At 37.3% G+C, this 25,771-nt stretch overlaps 2 protein-coding genes across 2 annotated transcripts in view; both read left to right on the top strand.

Moving 5' to 3' along the window:
- Positions 1-10,292, top strand: part of nAChRalpha1 (nicotinic acetylcholine receptor alpha1) — a 269,161-nt gene extending 258,869 nt beyond the window's left edge. The window contains exon 11 of the mRNA XM_065235105.1: positions 9,671-10,292. The gene's annotated coding sequence lies outside the window, so the exon portion shown is untranslated. The remainder of the gene's footprint in view (positions 1-9,670) is intronic.
- Positions 10,293-16,096: 5,804 nt separating this feature from the next.
- On the top strand, positions 16,097-21,155 carry LOC135712143 (uncharacterized). The gene is made up of 6 exons (XM_065235111.1): positions 16,097-16,383; positions 16,447-16,643; positions 16,707-16,985; positions 20,489-20,555; positions 20,614-20,810; positions 20,873-21,155. Exons 1-6 carry the CDS (start codon positions 16,177-16,179, stop codon positions 21,153-21,155), a joined length of 1,230 nt encoding a protein of 409 aa, XP_065091183.1. The 5' UTR covers positions 16,097-16,176.
- Positions 21,156-25,771: the final 4,616 nt, after the last annotated feature.

Below are 25,771 nucleotides of genomic sequence, written 5' to 3'. Positions count from 1 at the left end.
AACTAAAGTATCGTACCAAACTCATAATTGACTTGTTAACTCTGAAATCATGGATTTATTTGAAGTTTTCTGCTCGATAGACCCAAAATGGGCGATTAGGCTGAACTAGTTCTCTACCCTACATTTATTTTAAATCCTAATTTTAAAAAACATGTTGGGCTTCAAAGTCGGCTTTATCAAGGAGAGTCACACAGCATATGCTCACTATGTAATTTGAAAAATATGACTGGTCCATGAATAACAACAACATATGTTGTAGTATGTATGAATTAATTGGTATATTTGCAACCAAATCAAATTTCTTGATATAAAATTAGAGTAAATGTTCCAGTTTTTGGTCGGTTCCCTAATTGGCTCGATCGTAATTTTCTTTATTTTTTTAATCTTTTCCAAATTTATTTCTATGCTTAGTTAGAACATAGATTTTGCCATGAAATTTGGGTTAGGCCTTAGAGCCAAAAACTCTGGAGTATTAGTGCCATAATCGAAACACTTATTGTAAAACCTGTATATAAATGCTAATTTATACAGATTTCTACAGATTAAAGGCATCCGGAATTCATCCCAGCAAATTGAAACAGCTAATATATGCACTTCATCACGAGCATAACTTAAAAGTTAGCAATTGCGATGTTTTAAATGACGCTCCCACTTAGTCGCAGTGAAAGTTTAAAAAAAAAGTTGAAAAATATTAATCCTTCATGCTGCAATTAGTTTGTAATTCAATTCTCGAGACTTTTTTGCAAACCGACTAAATTTCCCCAAGCTGTTCTTGGTTGCTCTCTAAAGCTCCAGATGCATTTTACTTTTTTTTCTGCAAAACCGAGCGTCATCTCGCCGGCAACGGTCCCACTAATTACAATTCAATATCAGTTGCCACTGGCGGGGTTTTTACGGGTGGCGTAAAAACTTGAGCAATTTAAACTTTTTAATAACTGGTTCACGGAGTATTTGTACTTTTTATGTCATAGCCGAATTCTGTGTTTAATGGAAAGGCAGTCTGAACAGTAAGATATTTAGTGACTTTTCAGATTTTTTTTCCTTGATTTGTTTTTCGTCGATCTTGTTTTCCGTACTGAGTTCCAATGCTACCGACGCCAGGGAGGCAGCTCTCACACCTGGACCCTACCTATAGACCCATCAACTCATGGACCGGAGACCAACGGCTTTACTTCGCTTGCGAAGGAAGGCATTATCAGAGATTTTATGCCTCAGAAAATCGCGATAGCGCTGACTGGGATTGAACCCAGGCCTTTTGGAGTGATAGGCAATCACACTTACCATGACTTTTCAGTTAATGTTATGAATTTTCATGCTTAGGATGTGGAAGCGAAATTCATAACAAAAAATCACCATCTATTGATTTCATCCGTCTCCACTCCTTCCACCTACAGCGATTTCCAATATGTCAAACCAGGAGCGGTAATCCCACGTCAATCGACAATGATGTTTGTCGACATGCTTCGCCGACGTGTCGTGCAGCTTGACTAGCACTGAGTGACTTTTTTGTATTATTATTATTATGCTCTTGCGAGCACCTCACCTCCCTTAGCGAGTCACCCCACGCACCATATGCGTTGCCCCTATCTTACGGCATGCCACCACCGGTTGTTTGCTCCATCAGCCATCGGTGGAATGTTGGCCTTTTCGGATCGTTTGACATTCTTCCTGGACCGCTTTGTAGTAGCAACAGGAGCAACGTGGAAAAGGCATCGTTGCAGAGGTGGATATTTGCCAAAAATAAATGGCATCAAGTGTATTTACTTTTTGCCTTAACCGTGTACATAGTCTGTGCTGCACTCAAGCGAAAAGGAATTGTAATAAAAATAGATCCAAACTTATTGTTAAGATTCATGCTCCATCTGTATCTATTGTTAGTGTTCATTGATGAATACGGAGTGTGAATAAGTGTTGAGCACGGAAGCGCTTTTTGAAATTCTTTGGAATATGTCATGGTTGTCATTAGTATCTGACTGGGAAATTCTCTAAATACCTCTTAAATTAGTCAAAATCTCTGTCTGAATGAAGTTCTCCACATTTTCTGCTTCGATGAGATGCTCTAGAGCCCCTCTTTGAGTTATTTTTAGATCCCTGGATAATCACCCGAAAAAATAATAATAATAAAACAAAAAACTACAATGATTTTAACTGTTGAATTTCGAGTACATTAAAATTTATTGTTAAATTATTTTAGGGGAGAAAAATCAATTTCGATTTTTAACGATACAACGATGAGATCAAATTTGTTCGAGAAAAATCACTTGTTTTTTTATTGTTAAGATGCTTAACAACCCCTCTTTTTGCTGTAAATTTCTCAAATACATGTTTTGGACGACCTTCCGACAACCAGTGCGCTCATATGAGCAAATATACAAAATGAGATATGTTTTATCTTTAGCCAGATTCAAACAGTGCCCTTAAATGTAAAATTTGAAAACAACATAATAAAAAAAAAAGTTTGAAAAATATTCTGCTACAAAGTGTGCTATTAAAAAACTTCTACACTCATCAGATATAAATTTTAAAGGGTGATTCGTAATATCTGTCACTTTTAAAAATGGTCATATTTCATAACGATTGAACGCTTGCATGAATTTTTGATATCAATATATTCTTAATATACTACATATATTACCTTCAACTTAGCATACTTTAATTCAAATGTCTCTCCCTTTACTTAAATGACCAGCCACATTTGTCACGAAAATTAACCACAGCTGCACTTTTTGAGTCCTGGTGATGCGTCTATGACTCGATGCTTGTTGTTTTGAGTTCCATTAGCTAGTTGAGTAGATGTGATTTGATATGGCTATGATAAAGAACGTGACCATGTGGAGCTATAATTTTGGACATTCGGAACAATTTCTACGGTGGCCATAAAGCTATGTTATTAAGTGTTAGAGCTATTGGTCAAATTTTTTCGAGTAGATGTGATTTGACATGTCGCTTAGTATGTTTAATAAAAATAACAAATTTGACCATTCAGAACCATAATTCACAGCGGCGCCGGTGGTGTAGTGGTAAACGTGATTGCCTCTTATCCCAAAAGGCCTGGGTTCAATCACAGTCGCATCGGGATTTTCTGAGGCATAAAATCTCTGGAAAGTAAAGCGGTTTGTCACCGGTTCATGAGTTGATGGGTCGATAGGTAGGGTCCAGGTGTGGGAGCTGCCTGCCTCCGGTAGCATTGGTACTCAGTACGGAAAACAAGATAGACGGAAAAAAAATTAAAACATAATCCAGAATATCTGGAACCTGTTATACCGATTCCAAGGTAGGCATGTGATTTTATGATTGTTCTCTATCATTTCCGGGAGTTCAACTAAATAAAATAATATGTTGTCGCAATGCTAAGATTGAAAAAAATACCCCCGTGCCAACACATTCTTGAATATATAACAAAGAGAGAGGGGGCTGGGAAGGCTCCTCTGGTTTTCCATTTCATCGCTCTGGTTTTGCATTTCTTCGCTTCGATCTGCCATCAGGTTTCATCCGTGATTGACTCTTTCATTTAAGTAAGCCCGGGAAATTCTGGAGAAAAAGAGGAAATCGAAAGCAACATCAGCTATTGCTGAGACACTAGCCTTCCTTTTAAGAGCTGACCATAAACCACTTGGTGAGTGTTTTTTTCCTCTGTTCGCGACCTAACACTACTGCGACCAATGAATTGATCTATTGTAGTATATCCCGTGTCTTTAGTTTAGTGCATGTCGTATTACTCCATCACTATTGAGAAATGATGAAGTATTCGATTTTTTACAGTTGCCACTCTTGCATTTATCGCAAGGATGCGAGTCTAATTGAAAGGTCCCGCTATTTATACCTTTCGGAGTGTTGAAACACCCTCCAAAGGCGCGCCCTTTTGTCAGTCAAAATTGGATTCCTTAGCAACAAAATTAAGGTATGACACCGATAATGACCATGCATCAGAACCCTAGTCTTAACCACTTCAAACTAGGGACCAACGTTTTTTTTCCCTTGTTTCAAGATCATCAAGAGAATAGAAGATTAGGAATCACATAGATGAAGACAACTAACTCATTTTTTTTCCTTGTTTCAAGATCATCCTCGGTAGACAAAGCCGAGTCTTGTCACTATCAACAAGGCATAAAAAGTAACAAGGACTAAGATGTGATGTTCCTTGGATTACTGAAAAATCCTGTTCCCCTAGTTTGAAGTAGTCAGGACTAGGAATCGGTGGTAGATCTTACATCCCGTAACGTACCACGAAAAGGTGATCTACCCACGTTACGGGGCAAGTGAGTGGTGAGTGTTTACGGTGCAAACAAATTTCCTATCATTTGTATCGGAGATTGTCTACGCGGGGTGAGGGAGTCTAAAACCTCTAAAAAACAGCTTCTAGCTTAAACATATGCCAAGAATTTTGGAGCTCTCTAAACTTCGGCTAGACCCCAAGGCTAGTCTTTCAGTTTTTCATTGCTTTGTTTTAATAACGGTTATAAAAGCGTTTGCTATTTTTTTATTTAGTCTACGTTCCATTCGCAGTCGCACTGTTCCATTTCGCATTACTCCATTCCATGTTCGATGTAGGTCTATTCAATTTTGTAGGAGCATATTTTTTTAGTTTTCACACTAGGCCGATAAGAGGGTCGAGTGAAAAAGTACTCCAATTAAAAACGGTCAAAATACCATGGGTCCACGATATTCACCAATTCGATGCAAGCAATTAATTAAGCAACCAGTTATCTCCATTTCCTTAACCACTCTCAGCTAAAATGGCGTTAAAGTTGCAAAAAGAAGATTTTTATCCAACGAGGCTTACTGAAGTTCATACTTCGAATTTGGTTGCTTACAAGTGCCAAAAAATAGATTTCGAGCTGCACTCTTATTTTTTGAATGGCGAAAAGGGCGTCTTTTTCGATGATTGTCGAAGGCGCAGAAATCTAATGTCGTTTCGTTTTTGCGGTGCTACACTGCTGAACACCGAAAAAATTAGAGTGTAGCTATCGGTTGCACCTTTGTTTACAAACAAATGATGATGAGCTGTCAATGACTCGCGCTTATTGCTGCTTACACTAGCAAAAACTAAAACGACATAAGTTGGCGAATTTACCAACCTGTCACCGTACCTGAGAGAGATATTCACAACGTAGATGGATCTTCTGAATTCCAGATTATATGAAGCTTGCTATCTTGACCTGTTGTTAGCTTGCATCACCTTTGGTTTTAACCTGCAATGTCTTGAACGAGAGTAGGAAAATCTGTAGTGATTCGTTGATTACAATTAATGAGCCGTGACAAGAACTGTCCTAGGATATGTAGTAGTTTACAAAATCGTAGATCAGGAGTGTTACGGCTCACCACTAAAGCTTGTTTGCGATGCGTGCCTGTAGGTAATAATAGGCCAGCACCGATCTGTCCAATGATGTTTATGATGATGGTCCCACCTCTTACCCCTACAAAGGTCTTGGAACAGTGAATTTTCGCCTAGTCCCACCATGGATTATTGTCCGTTCACACTACGGATTACTGTGCATACCAAAATTAGGGAACTCTCTACTGTGCTAAAAATGGTCAACATTGCCAACAATCCCACATTCCAAGTATTAGCGATTATCATATGAAGAAAATGTAATCGCTCTAATCTTCGGTAAAAATCTCATTCCTTCCTGATGCGTGATACCCTCCAGCTTCGTAATCACAATCGTAACCCAGAGCTAAAACCCGACCAAAATTCCTAAAGTTTGAGCTCAATCTGTTATTTAACTAGAGAGAAGCTGACTGTGGACTTATGTCCGGAAAGTCAATGCTCAAGCTAAAACATTTTAGCAGCCAGAAATACCATCCGGCTGGAACTGCCCTTCGTGATACTATGCTGCTAATTTCCATCGTAAATCTTGGCAAATTCATCGCACAGCTTGTCCACCGCGTAAGCTCCGTTTTTTGGATAGCAAGCTCCCGGTATTATCTTCTAAGCAAGAAAAATAAAACATTTAAGCTGTCAAAATACCGGGTAGCCAAACAAAGTGACGCGATGACTGGCACTGTCGGCACTGCCAACACAGCGCAGCACACTTGAGGTACACTGAGAAAAAAGTTGGCGCTAAGTAAGCGTGAGAGTGGACATTTCCTGGTTTAATGAGAGAAAATCAAAAATATTCTTTCTGTAAAATTCTCGCTCATCTCACTGAGCAGAATGCAATCTAAAATGGCTCAGCATGCAAAAAATAATCATCCAAACTACTACAGTCAAAAATCAGTCACGGAACGCTCAGCTATCTATTTTGCTCAATTCTGCGTTCAACGAAGAAAATAGAAGCAACGAGAATACGAACGAAATCATCGCGACTTTCACAAGCTACTGCACGTTTCTGATGTTTATGCGTGTGTGTGAGTAGTATATGCAAAATGAAATTATTGTATCCATGTTTTTTCGTAGTTTGATTAATTTAAAGTCAATTTTTTCAAAAATATGAAATAATTGAAAAACACCGAATCGAAGCTCCAGCCCTAGCAAGCAAGACAACAAACGATTATTATGAGTCTAGCAGGAGCGACAAACGATAGTCAGCTATCTGACAGGGAATATATAAATTCTAGAGCAACAGGGCCAAAAAAATTTATTTTCATGAGCTTTTTTTTTAAATTAAAAAAATGGGCAAGAAGTATTTAGATATACAGTAATGTCCCGATTTTGACAGCCCCTCCGCGCATCAGACTTTTCTCGTTAAATAATTTCACATAACCGTAATTTCAAATCCTTCTCATTCATCTTCAAGATGGATGTTCAAGGATTCAATAAAGACCACTGAAAATGCACAGGTAATTCGTAGAACATTAGAAAATATTTTCAAAAAGGGGGCTGGCAAAATCGGGTCATTACTGCATATTTTTTTTTTTTTTAAGATTTTTACTCTATTTTTCCCAGATAGATATTATTTGTCTCTACTACCCTTTGTCTCTGACATCAATTCGATGGGAAAAGCCGTTTCCATGCTGCAAATTTTGAAAAATTTTATAGGCGCCATTTTAAAAATTTCACATGATCAAAAATGGTCGAATTTGCAAAAATGTGAATCATTGCCCATTGCAAACTCAATATTTCATACAAATCGGAAAAGGTTCAGATCTTTCGATTCGTCATTTGGTGTGGAACTGCTCAAATGTAAGTAATCACTTTAAAGGCGAGAATTTTGTTTAATTTAAGACCGAACACAAATCCGTCACTGCACCGATATTGTAAATGTTATTGCATTATTGTGGATAACTTTTGATCTGCCACAATTTGGAATAAGAAAAGTACCGTACCACCTATCTGATGGTGGTGTTAAGTTGCGTGGAAGAGCTAAGAGATTCGACCAATTTCAGTTTGAGTCTTTGTTTACAAAAGTACACAGGGCTATTTCAAAACTCACTCTTGAGTTTATTTTATACCGCATGTCAAAAAACTCGTAGAGTGCTTATTTTGAACGGTAGAAGAAAACTTGATCATAATTGTGGCGGATCAAAAAGTTATCCAAAATAATGCGGTTATTCAAATTAATGTAATAAAATTTACGATATATGAACACACCCAAACGGTTTCACACCCCTTTTATTTGGATTTTACTTGTTCCAACCCTAGCTATTGTATGCAGCAATCTTTTTAAATTGCATTTGTCTCTCCAAGCCAAATATTTTGGTATCACGACCGCTCTAGCCAAAAACCAGACAGCTGTACCTGTTTTTTCTTGCACAACAGAATGGCACGTATTCGGGTCACATTAAGTATTTCTGTCTCACATTCAACACTGCACACACCTACACAACCCATGCAGACGCATAATGCCAAGGATAAATTAAAAATCAAAAAAACCGCAACAGAGGGAAATAAATGGAATACAGAGTGATCATTACTAACCTAACAAACTGCAGAGCTAAACATGAAATCAAGCAAAAATTAAGGTTGTTTTTAATTAGTGACAAAACAAAACGAAAAATACAAAAATCGATAAATGTACATTACGTGTGTGTATGTGTGTAAATAATAACTTATTTGAGAACGCTTACAAAAGAAAACTGATTTCTACTCACGACACACGAACATTAGCGCAAAGCTTTTTGGGAAGCGAAATCAAATTGTTTACCACACCTACAATCAATCTGTGACAAATAACGATAGTGAATTGAAACTTTTCTGTTCTCCCATCAAGACGTAGACAATCGCTTTGACTAGCAACATTTGTTTTGTTCTGTTCGAAAACGGAAATCCAATCTTCCACAGGCACGAGGCTCGGTTTAATTCGAAGAAGTAAAAGTGAATCTCGAAACCAATTGCCACGTCGTGCGCATGAGATTCGAACACAACATACGTAGCAAAGGAAAGGTGTACAAATCATAGTAAAAGTAAAGTGAATCCAGGAAGATTGCTGGAAAATGCACTCAGCAACAATTAAAGAACCTATCATGAATGAGCAGTTGAAGATAACATTAACAACAACAAACGAATTGACGTGTAAGAATGTAAGCGCAAATTAACTTTTTTATGAAACAGAAGTTAGCGATATTTAGAATAGATATTGAATAACAAACATCTTATATACACATCCATTTTCAAATTCACGCGTTTTTTACATAAACAAGTTATCTTTTATAGGAAAACATTGACAAAAAGCGACAAAAAAATGTGACACTCTGCTAGGTGATAAATGACGTGTAGTTAATAATGAATAAATTTACAAAACAACATTTCGCATTAACAGTCATAACTGTATATTCACGATTTCCACTTCATGAACCGAGAGCATAACGTTAGTACTACAAACTGCGCGCGAAAAAAAATGATCCTCTTTGGGATAAAACTTATTGAACCGTAACACAAATAATAATTATAATAAAACAATTCAAAATTGACATTTGGCTTTGTATCAATCGTCCGGCTCTCGGCTCAGCGACATCATATTTCATCTCTTGTTCATGCATAGTATCGTGTAAGGGGAAAAAAAAACTTTGTTTTATTGTTCTTATTTTTTATGAAGAAAATTTCGTACAACATTTCAATTAAATTGATCTAATGAAATTAATTGAAAATGAAAACAAAACATAAACCAGAGCTGTGAATCTTAATCGACGATGTTGAGGTTTTCAGAACCACCCTACTGAAAGCCGCAGGCCGAGTTGCTCTGATAGACCACATGGTGTGCACTGGTCGGTTTATCCGCGGCAGGCAGGATCATGGACGACAATTTTTATATACTTACCACACAGTCCGTATCGCGCTTGTTTTTTACTGCAGCTGTATAGTAGTGCCAGTTCTCATGCCGCAAGAGCCACCCCAGTGCTAACCAGGTAGGTTCGCTGATAACTCGGCTAACGCTTTCCAGGGCTCATGGGACATCTCATTAGATTCTTGAACATAGTGAAGCTGTAAATATATTTTTTAAATGAAGGTAAATAAATTTTTATAATTGTTTTCGGAAATCATTTATAGTAAGAATAAGGATAAATGAAAGTGTAAAAATATGGTTAATTATTTATAAAAATGAGGAAATACTGTAAGTAACGGTTTTTATCAAATGAGAAAATAAACTACCAAAAAATTAAACATAAACTAATGGGAAGTCTATACTAACAAACTAAACCTATGAAAAGCAAGGAATCGAGCAAAACCACAACTCCGACGTCAACAGAAATGAGTTTAACTAATCCTACAATGATATTAAATTTATAGATAAAACAACAAGTAAAACGTAACGCAAAACCTAAACAGGCAAGGAACGAACGGAATCTTAATCATTACTGCATAAGTATTGTGATCATTGGTTAACTTGATGTTACTGTCACATATAATGATGAAACAAATCACTGGATAACACCATACAGCAGTACGTTAATTTGAAGAAAAAAAAACAAGGAAAAAACAGAAAACCACACTTGAGCCATTATTAACGATTGAATTGCACAGCACATACACACTCACACATACACGCAAACACCTTCAGATCAAAGGGAGAAAACATAAGCCAGAAGTCGTTTCATTCTACCGAGACGAGAGACTTTTCCGTAACAGTAAATGCAACGCACGTCAAACTATAAATTTACTTCATTGAATTGAGGTGTACTACCAGTAGGTGAACACTCTGAACTAAAGGAGATAAACTCAAAAAATAGACAGAAGCAAAAAAAAAAACGAGTGAAAAAACACGAAACACACGATATGCTGGAAAACTACAAGCGAAAAAAAGATGATAACAAACGTCATGTGACATAATTGAAAGGAAACATTAGATTGTATATTATAGAAATTTATTAATATATACATATATAAATAAATGTTACGCGTTATTAATAAATTATAAGCGTGGTGGCTCTCAATGCAAGAAACATTTCGAAATACCGGCCTCGTGAATATTTTACTCATATTTCATTAGTATAACAATTTATAATGCATTTTTTTTTTCTAATATTTGTTCCATATTTCATTTAGCTGTTCAATAAAACACGTTTTTGATTCAATGAGAACTACCGACCGTCGTACGGCTTCGTGCTACTTTCGCCTCACTTGCGCCTGCGGGTGCTAATTGAAACGGTAATTCCACTTCATCTGGATTACCTACTTCTGGAAACGGCAAAATAGCGCTGCCCTAACCTACTGGCACAAGAGACGAATGACGATAATTATCACCTCCCGCACGTAAGTTCAGTGTAGTTGCCTATGGTCGGTATTTTTTTCTTTCTTGACGTTCTGCAATGGTGGTGGAATTGTGCAGCTGGGTACAATATGGATCTATAGGGGAACTGGGTGTTATACGCGCCAGCAGGGTAATATAAATATTGACCTTTTTTCAAGTACTTTTAAAGCAGCAATTTATATGAAAATTTCTCCAAATGATAACCCACCTAGTAGTTCTGGATGAAACACCATTAAATTTCGATTGTTAAGTCAATGAAAAATTGCTGTTGGTTATATTACCCCACTGGCGCGTGGCCCACCATAGCCTCCTATTGGTTTTATTATTTTATTTCGAGAGAAGCCTGCACCCGGGAGGAAGTCAAGCACTTGAGAAACCATTTTATATCGAGTGCAACTTATTCTCACCCATCTGCTGTGCGAGGTTCTAATTGATGGATAAAAGCAACGCTTTTTCTTTGATACTGTTGGTGTCGAGGTTTCATGCAATGAGTATTGAATTCGGTAGATTAAATTTTCATTTAAACTTATAAGATCTATAAGAGTTTAAATTACCGAAGTCGGTAGAATTTTACTGGGTTTTAAACAGCTGAGCGGTGCTGGTGGTGTAGTGGTAAGCGTGATTACCTCTCACTCCATCAGGCCTGGGTTTAATCCCAGTTGGCGCCGCCGGGATGTTCTGAGGCATAACATCTCTGATCACTCTCATCAGGGAAGTAAAGCCGTTGGTCCCCGGTTCATGAGTTGATTTGTCGATAGGTAGGGTCCAGGTGTGGGAGCTGCCTTCTTGACGTCGGTAGCATTCGTGTTCAGCACGGAAAACAAGATCGACGGAAAAACAAACCAGGTAATCAGCTCAGTAGTTTTTGCTTTAACTGGACACTCAGTAAATCTCAAAATATCTGAGCTGGCAACAATAACCGCTTTAGTCAGTGAAATACCTCTTTCACGGTCCCTTTCATCCATTGAATACCCCCCGTATGCAAGGTAATTTTGTGGTTTTGCTGCCCCCTCGGTAGAGATAAAATTTTGAGCTTTTTTTTATCAAAACAATCACACCAAAATCAGAGATGTCCCATTTTTTAATTACTAGATTAACAACTTAAACAATAACTCGATTATTTTTTGGTCGCTGTGCTGTCATGTTTCCACCAATTAGAGTGCAGCACATGATTGAAACGATTGGTGATGATTCTCTGGAGAAGTTAATGATTATATCGGCATGATATAACCGATTACAAATATTTTACTTTTCGGCTCGTTAATCGATTAATCGATTATTCGAATTAAAATTGGCCACCACTAGATGAATGCGAAATGTCATTTCAAATACAAGGGCCATACGCAAATAATGATACAATTTGAAAGGGGCCGGACCTAAAATGGCAGCCCTACTTTTGCTCAATCAAACACATGAAACTATCCTTAATAAGTAAAAAAATCTCCTTAAAATAGATTGGGCTGCTCCTTAAATGATTGATCAAAATAAGTTAAAAATCTTAAAATGCTCAGTAAATTTAAATATTTACGCTACCTAAAATAGAGAAAACTGTACATTAAGCATTTGAAAATGCTCCTTAGTATGCACCGCTTTGCACCATTTTGAAGTGTAATTGTACCATATATCATCGGAAAAGCTGCTGTAGAAAGGTTAATAAGTATCATGAAATCAGCTGAAATGTTCAGTAAAAATGCACAAATGCACACAATGATGCACCGCTTTGCATACTAAGGAGCATTTTCAAATGCTTAATGTACAGTTTTTTTTTTAGGGAGCGTAATTTAAATATTTACTGAGCATTTTAAGATTTTTAACGTATTTTGATCAATCATTTAAGGAGCAACCCGGTCTATTTTAAGGAGATTTTTTTTACTTATTAAGGAACATCGTCATTGTTTAATGATTCATTTACCTTTTTACCAATCACAAATTACGTCCCCACAGTAAACATAAACTAGACGTGAGGTAGTCCAGCTGTAGCGATCAGAGCTTCCTCGTAGTTTGGCCGACTAATTGCATTCTTGGAGTGCCAGATTGCGTGCTTAATTCTGAAGCTCTATCGTAGGCAATGCAAAGCTTTTGCTTCAAGTCAATAAAACACTTGGAAGCTGATGGAGGAGTGCATAAACTGTCCAATTCCGTGAATGTTTCTTCATTCCTACGTTGGAAGTCGCTTCACTGATTTTCAGAAAGGTTTGCAGTTTTCACACACAAAATTCCGAAGTCAAGCGCGTGAGATGAAACGGAGGAAGTTGACGTAAAGTAATTCAATTTACTGGTTTGTTAATTAATTTTGGAGTTTCAGTCATCAAGTTTCAGTAAAATATAATCAATACTGAAAACTCGGGGCTCTATTTTATTGAGTAGTAGTATTTAAAATAACTGAATGTTGGGTAGTTTTTTTTTTTTTGCAGTTTGAAAGCTGTTAAAACATACCGAACAGGAAAACCGTGATTCGGTGTGTAGCTGATATCGATCAATTGTGTCGCTTAGAAAAAAATCTGAATTTCAACCATCGCCTAATATTTACCCTCGTTTAATTTTAAGCAATAATTGACATAAACAACAATTTTTTTTTTGCAAACATCGAAATTTTCACGAAATTACTTTTAAATTTACGGCAAATCTAGCGTTTATTACGGGTGCGCAGAAATTTACATATTTTTTTAAAACGGTGCGTATGTGGATTTGAAATCTATGAACAAATTACGTGTGTGCACGTTGTATTCGTGAAATTTCTGCAGTACTTGCCGAATCGTGAAAATTTGGTCCGTGGTAGTGCGGGCACCCATGAATCTCACTAGCTCTCTTGCAAATGGCGGCGGCATAGAATTTGGGAGAGTACCTTGTGAGCGGCACTCTGTAGTGTGATCGCGCGATAGTTGCAGCAATTCAACTTGTCGCCCTTTTTGTAGATTGGGCATACAACACCTTCCATCCACTCCTCCGATAATATCTCTTCCTCCCAAATCTTGGCAACTGCCCAGTGCAGCAACTTCACCACTGCTGTTGCCGTGCCACCTTCGTTTTCTGCTGCATCACTGTTGATGTGCTCGTCCGCCTCTCAATCACCTCACACTCGTTCTGTAACTCATATAAGTTCTCTTATAATTTCATTATTCTAGAAAGAGGAAATAATTTCAAAATGGAAAGATCTTTTCGATCTTGAGAAGTCCGGAAAAAATATAATACAATATAATGAATTTCGAAAAGAACTCAAGATGCTGCAACATGGTTTTTTTTTCTCGATGTTTGGACGAAAACTAAAGCTACAGGGATTCAAAGATTTTGAATAATTCTTGTCTTTGAAAAAAATGTCTTTCGTTTGAAAAATTTTCTGGACCGTTTTTTGACATCTTTGGATTGGAAAACTTTCAAAATAACAAAGCAAAAAGTCAAAATAAATGATGATGATGATGATGATGATGATGATGATGATGATGATGATGATGATGATGATGATGATGATGATGATGATGATGATGATGATGATGATGATGATGATGATGATGATGATGATGATGATGATGATGATGATGATGATGATGATGATGATGATGATGATGATGATGATGATGATGATGATGATGATGATGATGATGATGATGATGATGATGATGATGATGATGATGATGATGATGATGATGATGATGATGATGATGATGATGATGATGATGATGATGATGATGATGATGATGATGATGATGATGATGATGATGATGATGATGATGATGATGATGATGATGATGATGATGATGATGATGATGATGATGATGATGATGATGATGATGATGATGATGATGATGATGATGATGATGATGATGATGATGATGATGATGATGATGATGATGATGATGATGATGATGATGATTATGATTATGATGATGATGATGATGATGATGATGATGATGATGATGATGATGATGATGATGATGATGATGATGATGATGATGATGATGATGATGATGATGATGATGATGATGATGATGATGATGATGATGATGATGATGATGATGATGATGATGATGATGATGATGATGATGATGATGATGATGATGATGATGATGATGATGATGATGATGATGATGATGATGATGATGATGATGATGATGGTGATGATGATGATGATGATGAAACTAGGAAACTCTGAGGAGCAAACCACCAATTTGCTGAACTTTCTACGGCAAACTGGACTGTACCGAAAAATTTGAAGGATGTAGAGAAAAGAAGAAGGAACAGCCGAAACCCGGTGTAGTGGCAATGAAGATAACGGAGCAAGGAAGGAAGAAAGAATGTGAACAAGATGGAGCAGCCGAAACCCGGTGTAGAGGCAAGAAAGTGAAGCAGTTAACTGAGCAAGGAAGGAAGGAAGAATGTGATGAAGGCAAACTTGTAACTGGATGAAGATCAAAGAAGATGAACTGGACAAAATTGATACGGTCATGTAAAGAAGGTGAAGGTCATCAGGAATACAAAGCGGATAGGGGATAGAAGAAGAATAACAAGAAGAAGTAGATCAAAAGAAAAATTATGATGAACTAAAAGCGCAGCGGAAAATGAAGCGGAAAAAGACGAAGAAGATCAAGAAGATAAAGCGGAAAATAGTGAAATGAAGAAGACGACAAGACGGGGAAGAGGAAATCAAAACAATGGAATTGAAGAAGAAGATGATGAAGAAGTAAAGAAAATAATTTGAAGTATGGTGAGAAGAAAGAAGAAGATAGATTAAAAGTGAATGAAGAGAAATACCAACAAGCAACACATGATCAGATATGGGAAGATGCCGCAGCCGATTCAACAAGATGAAGGAGACCCGTCAACAAAATATCATGATGGCGAATAACAAGAAACGGACGAAGGTTACGAAAAAGATGATGAAGAAAGAAGATGAAGAAAAGATAGAAGAAGTAAAAGTGAAATTAATTGAGAAGCAGAAGTGAAAGAGATGAAATGTAATGATCAACGAAGAACCAGAAGGAGACGAAACAAAGCTAAGTGCAATTAACCATAAACACTTACACTCACACCCACACATCATTACACTAAACTGAAACAGACATGAATGCATCTGCGGATGTAAAGTGTCTTAAATAAATACAAAAAAAAAATGATGATGTTTGGTTGACTTATTTTATCGAACAACATAATCGAAAAAAAAAACCTTTTTCATATAGGTACATAACGACATCTGAATCGAGCCAGGAACTATTGAAGTAACCTATCAGCAACTGCTAGCACCCGTTTTCCTTGGCATGAATCACCAATATGTGAATTGCTCTTTTCCTTTCCAGCCTCTGTGCTTTCTGGATCACTGAAAATGTAATTTCTCTGGTATTTTTTTTCCAAGCTTCATGTCTTGTTGAGGTGGAGTACATTTTGCACAGTGTGTGGTATTCAGTAGCATGCTCAAGTTGTTGATTACCATTTGGCTCGAACGATTGAATATCAGAGATAATTTAGTTAGTACAAGCTGGTTGAAACTTTTTAATGGTCACCTATTGGTGCACACATCAAGAAGAAGAAGAAAAAACATCGTTTCTTGAATATGCATCAAACAAAAACTCTTCAAATAGTAGTGCTTGGGATCCTTTTACTAGGACAGTGTCTTTCGTGGGAATCTATTTCCAACAGTTCTAGAACGGAGATTCCATCGATACAAACAACTTTAAGCCTTGTGGATGATAGTAGTACTACAAATGTATTATCCCGACGAAAACGATACGTAGTTTTCCCGGAAGGATCAAGTTTTTCGGTGAGTGTTGCTCGTCTTACTTGTGATGTAGGCATAAATTTTAATAAGAATTGTGTCAAACAGGTAGCCGTATGCATGACAATTGGTGTTTACGGTAATCCAAACTATTCAATGTTCAGTTGGGCTTTGAACTGGGGCATCGCGTACAATTTGCCCAACCAAACGATGAGTTTCGAGAATGAAATGATGGAACCCAAACCCATGGCTCAACGAAGGCATCGACGAGATTTATACTACAAACTGGAAGTGGCAATGAATGAGTAAGTTGCACGATAAGTTAGAGTAGTAATTTTCAAAACTTAAAATCTTCGGTTTTATTCCAGTATGGGCTACAACGGACGGGAATGCGTGCTGCGAGCGTTGTGTGAAAGTTCGCAGTTCTTTGGTAAGAAAGGATCCAACATGGTTGCAGAAATGTTACGAACATTGTTTAGCTTTCCAAAGTCCAAAGTGTTGTCATTTGAGCACAGTGATACCAGAATCTACGATGAAGCCCACCGGAAGGGCAGAAACAAAGTGATGTGCCAATCTTTGTATCCTACCTGTGCGTTCTCATTGCTAGAGCTAGCGTTAGGAAAATATGCCAGTCCCTTCAGTTTCATGTAATCAATAAATTTGATGAGAATCAGTTGTGTCTTTTATTGATTTGTACATCCAAACATCATAACAAGCAGCGAGGGGAAGAGGGGATAGGCTTTAAACGAATACATTGCATGCGAACATTTTAAAAATTCACGGCGCTGATGTTTGAGTGGTTAGCGTGACTTCTTCATCACCCTAGTGTGTCTGGGTTCAATCTCAACCGAAATAGTTAGGGTTTGCTCAGTTGAAAAAATCTCAAGGGCACGTCTCTAAAGACAGTAAATCCGTTGGTGCTGGCTTATGTGTTGATATAGGATCAGAACAGAGTCCAACGGTAAATAAACAAACATATAAGCAGTTTAGCTAACGAAGGTACCATCAGCATGAAGTGCAAGAGCGAATGCACTATAGAAGTTTAAGATATCCCGAAAAAGTTTTCGATTATTTTTGTCATGTCCTTCCATAAAAGTTAACAATGAAAAACTATGTAAAACATTTTCATCAAGGAACTGGTATCATCTTAGCTTGTTATGAGATTTCGGACAGTGCAGTGTATTTTCATCTTTTTTATAACGCAACGTTTCCGAATATTTTAGAGCACCTACTCCTGTTAATCTGAACGACACTTCGTGTATACTAACGGGGTTTATTTTTGATTTGAACTTCTAGTAACCCTACACATATCAGAAAGGCAAGATCTAGTAGCCTTATTTGTTGTTTTGTTTTGATTCTGCTGCGTTTCGTTTTGCATTGTTTTATTTCGCTTAACACTATTTCATGTGCTAGATGACGTTTGAGCCATTCTTAGTTTGCACGGTGTGCAGATTAGCGAGGTTCAAACTAAAAAGTGTTCAGCTTAGGAACGGTCAAATTACAGGGGGTTCACGGTATTTCAAGGATTTAGAATGCTTCATATCCTTTTGAAGATGCTCTACAATTACCACTCAGCATCAGCAATATGCATTCAATAGGTTGTAGTTGCGAACAAGTTGATTTTGGTCGTTATCGGTGAAAATCTAAATTTTCAATATTTGTCATTTTTCAGCGAGAATGTCGTAAAAAATTGATATCAAATTACTTAGTTGAATTTTTTGTTATCCTCACTTCCTTTCCATGGGTGCTAAGGCTACTAAGATCATGTAAGAGCTTAGACAAATATTGTACGATAATAGAAAATAAAAGAATATTTTAACTAGTTTTTGGGTAGGGAAAACGCACCTATTTTGGCAATGCTCTGACGATAATTAACGTTTTTTACAAGTTTGAGGTCTTGAGTGCTGATAACTTTATTGATTCAAATCATAGTCATCGGGGTACACATACATATCGCACACAAAACTCACGAAGATTATGGTTTAATCGTTTTTTTCTGAGGTATGGCCAAAATATGAAACTATGGCCAATAATGGTGCACTTACCCTAGTTAGTAAGAAAGTTTGAACATACTGAGAGGTTAGCACATATCTTCGGTAAGAGACGTGTGTGTGAGAAAATTTGCATGGGATTCGAACCCACAATCCCATTCAGTACATGGGTGCATTGCCAATTAACGGTTGACCTATATGGTCTATGGATGTATTTGGCTAATGACATTTGAGTTTCGAATCCGTTTCCCACCCTAGTCTTTTTGCGCAAGCGTTCTACACAACAATCGTCTATTATCGATGATATGTGTTTGTACCGCAACCACTCAGTATCAATCGATGTGAACAAACCCAGCTCATTTTTGTTGTGCATCCTTACATGCTGAAGTATTTCCAGTGCAGTATGTAATTCAACAGTTGAGCTGCCGACCTCACCTTGCAGTCTTTTTAATTGTTTGTAAGAAAGTTTGAACATACTGAGAGGTTAGCACATATCATCGGTAAGAGGCAGGTGTGAGAGAAAATTTGCGAAAAAATCTGGTTCAAATGTCATTAGCCAAATACATCCATAGACCATATAGGTCCACCGCTGTATAATTGGTAATGTACCCGTGTACTGAATGGGAATTGTGGGTTCAAATCCAACCGGGGCCCTTGGATTTTTTCGCAAATTTTCTCACACACACACGTCTCTTACCGATGATATGTGCTAACCTCTCAGTATGTTCAAACTTTCTTACAAACAATTAAATTGACTGCAAGTCGCTAAACCGTAAATTACCCTAATTAGTTCTTAAGAAGAAGATGACATAAATAATTGAAGAACCGTTTTTCCTAAAATTTTATTTATTTTGGTACTAGATTATAAGAGTATAACGGTATTTCTTGGTATTTTTGTCGTTAGTATACACTCAATACTGCAATGTTTACCTTTTCGAAACATTCTGCATTCTTAGACAACTTCAACAAAAAATAATGATGTTCTGTTGCAAAGTGCTCTTCAAAATTACCAAAAACAACTTTATTTTGAATTTATGATCAAGGGGAAGTTTACCGATCTGAAAATATTTTTGTCTCCGGCACGTTTTTATTTTTCTAAAAATATTGGGAAAAATTTTCAAAAATCTAGAAAATCACTTTTTTTTTCTATATCTTTTAGTCCAACTTTATGCGATGATGACTTATGAAGAATTTTTTTGCACATGATTTTTTTATGAAAAATTAAAAAGGTTTTCTTTGTTTAAAGATTTTCGATATATTTTTCAATATTTTTGGAAAAATCAAAACTTAATTATTTTTTTAGCGGTGAACTTCCCTTAAGCTCAGTGCGATAAATTATTATTTGATGTCGAACGACAAAAGAATGTCAAAAATGTTTAGTCAAACAATATTTTTCCGTAGCTTTACACGTCTGTATTGTTTGAATTGATGAAACGATTATTTTTTATTAGCTTTGTAAAATCTAAACAAAGTCGGCAAAAATTGCGGCAATAATTCCGTGGAAAGCTGCATAATTCTATTATAGTGAAATTAGCTCAATTATCTAAATATTACAATTAGCGATAAGGTACCTTTAAATCATGCCATTTTTGTCACTTAATTATTAAACAATGATAACGCACTCGATAGCGGCTTTTTTAATGGCTAGAACATTGAGAAGAAACATAGTTTCAAGCTATCACGATTTAGATGATCACTTTAAACACCAATGCGTGAATTACTCAATTAAAGTTATTAAGACCTGTACGCTTCAGTTGGTTTCCAGATCAAAGAATGTTGAGACTCTCCGTTACCTTTGCATGCTTTGTTTCCCGATGAATTGAGTCTTAGCAGTTGATGGGACGTACTATAATATTCAAGAGGTCAGTTTACAATCAAATTTACCGTTTCGATTGTATGCATACTATCGAAAGAGTCCTCGTAGTTTTCTGCAGCATAAACATTGAAATGCCAGCCATGGTAATGAGCGCATGATTTTCATAAAGAGCAAGACAATTTTATCAGTTTTTGTTTTGTTTTTTTTTTCAGAGTATTTTCCTTAAGTTAATTGTACTCTGGGTCGCGTCATTAGGACAGTGTTTATCGTATGAAACTATGGCTCGAAGTTCTGCAATGGAGAGCCACTCGAATCAGACAACGTTAAACATACTCGATGATAGCAGTTTGACGAAAGTGTTATCCCGGCGGAAGCGATTCCTAGTTTTTCCCGAAGGAGCCAGTTTTTCGGTAAGTAAACTAAACTAGTAATTAATTCATATTACTAACAAAGGTCGTACCGCAATAGGTAGCGGCCTGCATGTCAGTTGGTATTTACGGCAATCCGAACTATAACATGTTCAGTTGGGCAGTAAATTGGGGCATTGCGTATAATTTGCCCAACAACACGATAAGCTTTCATATGGACTCGGCGGAACCCAAAGCTCCAGCTCAGCGAAGGCATCGACGTGAATTATACTACAAACTGGAAGTGGCAATGAAAGAGTAAGTTGCACGGAAGTTGTCATTTGAATTTTGAAACACTTTAAACTCTATTTTCATTCCAGCATGGGCTACAATGGTCGAGAATGCGTGCTGCGAGCGCTGTGTGAGAGTTCGCAGTTCTTTGGTAAGAAAGGATCCAACATGGCGTCGGAAATGTTACGAACATTGTTTAGCTTTCCAAAGTCCAAAGTGTTGTCGTTTGAGCACAGTGATACCAGAATCTACGATGAAGCGCACCGGAAGGGCAGAAATCATATTATGTGCCAGTCACTATATCCTACCTGTGAGTTCTCGTTATTGGAATTGGCATTGGGAAAGTATAGCAGTCCTTATAATTTTATGTGATGAATAAATATGGCCGAACAAATTTTGATCCCTGGTTTTATTTCGTGGATTAAGATTGTTTCTAAAGATCAGCACTAAAGTTTTCATTATTAAATGAAACCTATCCCTCCTCAGTCTGAGCATGTACATAATAAGAAAAAAAGTAGTTTTATAAGGGATACTAAAACAACAGATGTTTCTCTAAAATAGTATAATTTGCATAAATTTCAATCAAGTTTGAAACCATATTGATATGAAATGAATAGCTAGCGGCGCTGGTGGTGGAGAGGTGAGCGTGACTGCCTCTCATTCCAATGGGCCTGGGTTCAATCCCAGTCGGCGCCGCCGGGATGTTCTGAGGCATAACATCTCTGATCACGGAAGTAAAGCCGTTGGTCCCCGGTTCATGAGTTGATGGGTCGATAGGTAGGGTCCAGGTGTGGGAGCTGCCTCCCTGGGGTCGGTAGCATTGATGCTCAGTACGGAAAACAAGATTCACGGAAAACCAAATCAAGGGAAAAAATACCTGAATAGTTGAACAACGATCAGCCAAGATTTCATAACAAAGAGTGCAAATCCAGAAAACTTACCGCTTTTTAAGCTTTTATTTTTTTAATCAATTTATTTTGAAAGCTCAATAACGTTAGCTTTACGGAGCCGATATTTCATTGTTACGTCTAGTAGGTAGACCGATTACTCGCTGGTTTACTCGAGATTAAAAAGGGTATTTTTTAAGGAAAGATCCGGGGAGAAGGAACTACTAATGGTGAAGTTAGAACGGTCTGGAGTATACCATGGAAGAGTATACATTTTATTAGTATTCTGAGAGAGGTTCTGTTGAGTTGTAAGTCCTCGAAATCAGTCTTGGAAATTGTCACGTTTATTATTGACACACGACAAGATAAATAGAAACATGGTCACTCTGAAAAGTTCTCGTCAAACAATAATGTCTTGTCGCACGACAAGATCACCACGACAAGATCAATAATCCATGCAGCCTTGACTCTCTACTCTATTGCTATGTCCCTCATTTTTTTCCCCTTTGTTCGGGACCCAACACTACTGCGACCAGTAAATTGATCTATTGTAGTATATCCCGTGTCCTTAGTTTAGTGCATGTCGTATTACTCCATCACTATTGAGAAATGATGAAGTATTCGATTTTTTTACAGTTGCCACTCTTGCATTTATCGCAAGGATCCGACTCTAATTGAAAGGTCCCGCTATTTATACCTTTCGGAGTGTTGAAACACCCTCCAAAGGCGCGCCCCTTTGTCAGTCAAAATTGGATTCCTTAGCAACAAAATTAAGATATGACACCGATAATGATCATGCATCAGAATCCTAGCCTTAACCACTTCAAACTAGGAAACAACGAATAGAAGATTAGGAATCACATAGATGAAGACAACTAACTCATTTTTTGCCTTGTTTCAAGATCATTCTCGGTAGACAAAGCCGAGTCTTGTCACTATCAACAAGGCATAAAAAGTAACAAGGACTAAGATGTGTTCCTTGGATTGCTAAAAAATTCTGTTCCCCTAGTTTGAAGTAGTCAGAACTAGGAATCGGTGGTAGATCTTACATCTCGTAACGTACCACGAAAAGGTGATCTACCCACGTTACGGGGCTAAATATGTCCCTCATACTGTTCCCTATTACAAAGTACGACAACTCACACTCTTGGCTCTGAGCTCTGAGCTTTATCCCCCAAATCAAACCTCTTTTTGGAGCGAGCTAAATTTAAAATGTCATTAACTATTCCGTTGTTGTTATTTTATTTTTTTATTTTTAACAGTTCAATGATGTTTGTTTCTTGAATTTGTGATTTTTTTAAGTGAAACATTAAACTTAGTTCATTTGAATTTTTAATAATTATTTAAAGTTGCACCTTGGTGGTCAATGGGACGATCAAGGATCTTACTCAGCACTCTATTTTGAGCGACCTGGATGTTGTTCCTGTGAATCTGTGCACATGATTCCTACACCGGAGCTGCGTAGAGGATCGCAGGTGCTATGATTTGTACAACAGTTTAATTTTTCCATTGCAATATTGCTGCCGAGCTACCAATCGATCTGAAACCAACGGATATCTCTCAAAACTTATTTTGAACGAAACAAGTTAAACTTAGATTCCAGTAAACCCCCAAAAGTTGCAAATAATAGGGAAACTGTCATTTACTGTCTTGGACAAAGTTGTTCAGGAGGTCAAAATCAATTGCTCGGTGCACAATAGTTCAAAATTTTCTCACTACGTGGCTGTTGCCGCTTCGAAACACAACTGGCACCCCGGACGTTGTAGACAGCCCTGCAACGTGAGTCGCTTGAGAGCCTCTATTGTGCGACCAGGTTGGAGCTGTCATCACCATGACGAGGCAGATTTGACCGGCCTGACTGCACTTGTGAGATTTGTTTTTCTACCGTTGAAGTGAAATTCTACTATTGAAGTAACAATCTGATAAACATAAGTTTTCGCATACAATCTAAATAATTGGTCTTATATATAGTTAACCAGTCGAAATCGTAGATAGTGTAGTGTAGACGGATTGCAGCCTAGTCTGTGCATTAGCAAATTGCTTGTAAGTAATTTAAATTTATCGTTATGGAACTGCTTAACTGAATGCTTGCTCTGTAGAACTTGGATTGAACAACATAATACGGTTGATAAGTGGACGTCAAGTGAGAAGAAGAAACTGAATTGTAGGTAAAGAATTAAGTACGTCTACCCGAATTTATTTGACGAATTGTGAACTTTCAGCTTTGAAGCGTAACTGTATCGACGAAATATACAAGCTCTCAAACTTCAGCATTTTTTCTTGTCCACTAGCAACAGTGGCGATAGTATTCATGAAAAGTTGTTGTCTTCGGCAAATTTGTTCAGGAGATCATAACCTTTTCGCTAGTGGACAGTAGTTCAGAATTTTCTCACTACATAGTGCTAGTATATATGTGTCATTCCCGCATGTGATATATCTCGAGATCCTGACCAGATATAAAGTTGCTATACTGGGCAAAGTTGTTCAGGAGGTCAAAGTCTATTGCTTGGTGCAAAATAGTTCAGAATTTTCTCACTATGCAGCGCTAGTATACACGTGAAAAATTTTACATTTAAAATATCTCGAGATCCTGACCAGCGAGACAGCTATTGTCTTCGGCAAAGTTGTTCAGGGGGTCTGACTGGTGGACAGTAATTCAGAATTAATTCACTTCATGGAGCTAGTATACACGTGCAATTCTAGCATATGAAACATCTCAAGACCTGCTAAAACTGGCATCGGCAAAGTTGTCCAGGAGATCAAAACCTTTTCGTTGGTGGACAGTACATATTTTTCTTACTACCTGGCGCTGGGATACACGTGAAGTCCTCGCATATATAATATCTCGAGATCCTGACCAACAGCAATAAATAATCTCACCTTGCTTGAAAATAGACATTTTTTTTTATTATTTTAATACCTTCCAGTAATCAGTCTGTTTACTGTACACAGAAAAAAGTTCTGAATTTTAACTATCGTGTAAAATCTCCCCTTGTTTAATTTTGAGCTACAGTTGGCATAAACAACGAAATCGTTTACAAGCTTGCAGACAATATTGCTTATTTAAGCGATATTGCGGTTAAATTTACACGAAATATAGAGTAAATTTATGCCAAATCTAGCGTTAATTTTATGTGCGCAGAAATTTACATGAATTTTTCAACCGGTGTAGTTACGGAGTACCAAGGGTTGAGATGGACCGAATTTAGACCGGTGAAGCTATCGTCGATCAGCATGCAATCTACCGACGTGATAAAAGTATCGGACTCACTGACGCAAACAGAGATGCGTTTGCACTCTCCAATTGTACGTTTTCAACTCCTGTATATTTCTCTCATCGCTTATCTCTAAGTACATTTCTTATCTCTACTGGTTGATAGTGTAGGTGTGGTGAATTTCTTGGCTCTAGGTAGGTAACTTATAGGTAGGTAAGATTGGTAAGTATTATGAGGGTGTGATGATGTGAATAATAATACATTTAATTTTCTCCTTTGATTTCAGATTTTCAACGCTGCGCTCAAACACCAGGGTTGTAGCCCAGATGGATTTAGGCACTTAAGAGCAAAACTAAAATAATTGCTAGTTCAGAATGCCAAAATAAGCGTTTTGGCAAAGTTTGTTTCAAATCGGTGACATCGACCACAGGTGGTGTATACACTTGAGCTGGAGTGACCCACATGTATACTAGCGCCACGTGGTGAGTTCTGAAAATTCTGAACTATTGTCAACCAGCCAAACAATCTTGACCCCTTGAACAAGTTTGCCAAAGACAGTAACTTTCTAGCTCGTCAAGATCTCGAGCTAATGTATATACGAGAATTTCACGTGTATACTAGCGCCATGTGGGAAACTATGAACTACTGTCCACTCGCCAAAACGCCTTGACCTCCTGAACAACTTTTTTGACGACAGTAACTTTCGTTCTGGTCAGGATCTAGAGATATTTGATATGTGAGAATTAAACGCGTAAGCTAGCGCGTGAGAAAATTATGAACTACTGTGCATCAAGCAATAGACTTTGAACGCTTGAACAACTTCTTCGAAGTCAGTAACTTTCGATCTGGTCATAATCTCGAGATATTGCATGTTGTAACAAATTAA

The sequence above is a fragment of the Ochlerotatus camptorhynchus genome, unplaced genomic scaffold (assembly GCF_037179485.1).
Source record: "Ochlerotatus camptorhynchus isolate MF236.1 unplaced genomic scaffold, CSIRO-AGI_Acam_v1.1 ptg000458l, whole genome shotgun sequence".
Classification (NCBI taxonomy): domain Eukaryota; kingdom Metazoa; phylum Arthropoda; class Insecta; order Diptera; family Culicidae; genus Ochlerotatus; species Ochlerotatus camptorhynchus.
This window is presented reverse-complemented; position numbering and strand designations above follow the sequence as displayed.